Source organism: Mustela nivalis (assembly GCF_964662115.1).
Source record: "Mustela nivalis genome assembly, contig: HAP1_SCAFFOLD_735, whole genome shotgun sequence".
Classification (NCBI taxonomy): Eukaryota; Metazoa; Chordata; class Mammalia; order Carnivora; family Mustelidae; genus Mustela; species Mustela nivalis.
The window spans coordinates 295476-298298 of NW_028135928.1; the positions used below are offsets into that span (position 1 = coordinate 295476).

Consider the following 2823-nt stretch of genomic DNA (forward strand, 5'->3'; position numbering starts at 1 on the left):
CCATCTGCAGTGCCTTAGTGATTTCAATCAGTTCTGCTTGTTGTGCCGAAGTTCCATGTGGCAGGGTGCTGCCCAGAATTCCTGCTCAGGATAAACTACCACAGCCCTCACATACCTCACATACCTCTTTCCATGAACAGAGTCATGTCTGCATCTGGGAAGGGCATGTCTCTGAGATCCAGTCTTATTCCTGTGACTTGGTTTAGGACCTCCGCACAGTTGTGTGGATGTTCAGCCAGTGCCTCTGGGAGCAGTGTGGCTGGATTTAGCACCACTTGTGGCTGTGAGATCACTCTTGGTTTGTTGAGGAGGAGGGCCTGATACCCTGTCACTCGGGTGTTCACCATCCATCAGTCAGTTGGAGTCTACGAAGGTCCGCGATAGCGTGTGTGGTGGTCAAGATGAGATTTTGACCTAATGGTCTAGCATTATATCTCATTTGGTTAAGTACTACATGTCCAACAAATTTAATTCCATTTGTCATTCAAGCAACCCTTCACAGTTTCAGGTTACCAAAGACTTTGGAAGCCACTTTAACAATTACCCATTAAAACCTTGAGACAGACAAATAACTATCTCCACTTCAGATGCCATGCTCTCCCGCCAACAAGGGGGAGGGGCTAGGCAGTCCACATCAGGCCAGAGAAGGCAAAGAATTCCCCAAAACAAAGGGGGTTTCGGCAGCTGCTGGGGAATATTTTTTAAAGTCTTTGGCTCAAGGTCGGTTCATCCCACAGTGCCAGTTCTGCTTACCAAAAGTGGTCCATTAGGCACTCATATTCCATGCTCAGCTCCAATGAGCATCAGCATGGGCACCTTAACTCATTCTTAGACTAACCCCAGTTGGCTACAGTCATAGCCCTTAACACACGAAATGAGTGAGTGAGAAGCCTCACATCTATTATGAAGAACAGAGAGATGAAAGTCAGAGTCCCTTTACTCTCTGCTTGCCCCACTCCTTCAATCATAACAAACAATACAACAGACAGCAAAAGGACCAGGCAAAGACAACCGTAGGCCAAACGATTCTTACCCATAACCTGCCACTGGTGGGGGCTTTCTTTATCCCCTGATCGCCTAGGAGGACTCGAACCCCCAAAACCGCCCAGGGGGACTTGAACCCCCTGAATGTCTAGGGGTACTCGAACCCCCCTGACTATCCAGGGGGACTCGAACCCCCTGGAGTTTACCTAGGGGTATTTGAACCCCCTCTAACCGCAAAGGGGAACTCGAGCCCCCTGACCATCTAGGGGGACTCGAACCCCCTGACCACCCAGGGGGACTTGAACCCCCATACGATCTACCAGCAGATGATGGGGCATCTCCGCATCCACACCAGCTCTGGGGAGCATGGCTGCTGCCAACTTCTACCAGTGGGCCATACCCTGCAGCTCCATGCAGGATCCCATGATCTAACCTCCAGAGGCTTTTCCAAAAATTCCAATGCTGTTTCAGTTCTCATCATTTGAATTCGGGTGGCCCTCCAAAGATAGGCTCCTTATTCAAAGGAGCGAGACTGATACAAAGTGAAGTTCAAGCAAACGTTAATTTTGCACAAAGCATCGAGAATCATATTGACCGGTCAGGGCCTTCTCTTGCAAAGAGGCGACCACTCCCAGCCTCACAGACTAACATTTATAGCGGTAGTTTAGCCAGGCTATACAGAGTTGGCCAATGAGATAACAATACAGAAAAAAACTGCACAGTCGTGGTCCATTTCATTATCAGTTAGGAAGGACGTTAGGTTTGAGGTTGGTGTAGAGAATAACTACCATGACTTCCAGTGCTTTGACGAAACCTCAGATGCGAGGCCTTCTGGCCAAGCGTCTGCGATTTCACGTTGTTGGAGCCTTCGTTGTATCCCTGGGGGTTGCAGCTTTCTATAAGTTTGCTGTGGCCGAACCAAGAAAGAATGCATATGCAGATTTCTACAGAAACTACGATTCCATGAAAGATTTTGAGGCGATGAGGAGGGCTGGTATCTTTCAGAGTGCAAAGTGATTTTGGAATGTAAAGAATTTCTTTGGGTTGAGTTCAATTGAAGTTTGTCACTGACCTATGTGTTCCTGAACTATGAAGCACGGATATTGGGTTATGGAATTGTCTTGATAAATAAACAACTAACACATAAAAAAAAAAAAAAAACTGCACAGTCGTGCTAAGTCTGCTACACCACATGAACAAAAATGCTAGGTAACACATGGGTGGACAATTGGATCTCAATTTACCCTAGTAGATATATGCGTGCCCCTCTAATCGGATGTCTTCTCCTGGCCTGATTCACCCTTGTATCTAGGCTTTGAGAGTAAGCTCCTCTGGGAGGAGTAGGGTCAATTTAGTTTACTGCATGGGTTCAATATAAGTTTACTGCTGAAACACAAAATGACTCCCTCTGGCCTAGCAGCCCTTATAACGAGTACTTGTAGCGTCTCTAGAAATCGAGCCAAAATGTCTTCCAAATCTTCAAAACTGACGATGTACCAAAGGCAGATTCTACATCCTAGAACCTTAGGTCCAGAATGGACTCATGTACTTGGAGTCCACAGGAGCAAGCATGGAGCATGTTGGAAAAGACCCATAGCCCAAGTGAAGCCATCTGAAAGACTTCCGTGCCCGTTTCAGGAAGACAACTTGTATCTTCAAAAGGACGCATTGAAGAGGATTCAAATGTCAAAGAACCTGGAGCATTCCCACAGGGTCCTGCAGATACCCTCTGGAGGAGTACATGTAGATGTGACAGCACAAGCCTGCCTTCACCCTCTCATGAACATCCCCCAAATGGTTTCATGGGATAAGCAAACAGTGCCTCTTGTGGAAGATGGG

At 47.1% G+C, this 2823-nt stretch overlaps 1 protein-coding gene across 1 annotated transcript; it reads left to right on the forward strand.

The window, feature by feature from the left end:
- The first annotated feature begins 1707 nt into the window (after positions 1-1707).
- Positions 1708-2145, forward strand: LOC309857444 (cytochrome c oxidase subunit 6C). The gene has a single exon (XM_082750151.1). It carries the CDS (start codon positions 1774-1776, stop codon positions 1999-2001), a length of 228 nt encoding a protein of 75 aa, XP_082606277.1. The 5' UTR covers positions 1708-1773; the 3' UTR covers positions 2002-2145.
- The last annotated feature ends 678 nt before the right edge of the window (positions 2146-2823 follow it).

What these genes read in the sequence shown, in the direction of transcription:
- LOC309857444 (XM_082750151.1), top strand. Translation starts at nt 1,774, where the DNA reads ATGACTTCCAGTGCTTTGACGAAACCTCAGATGCGAGGCCTTCTGGCC.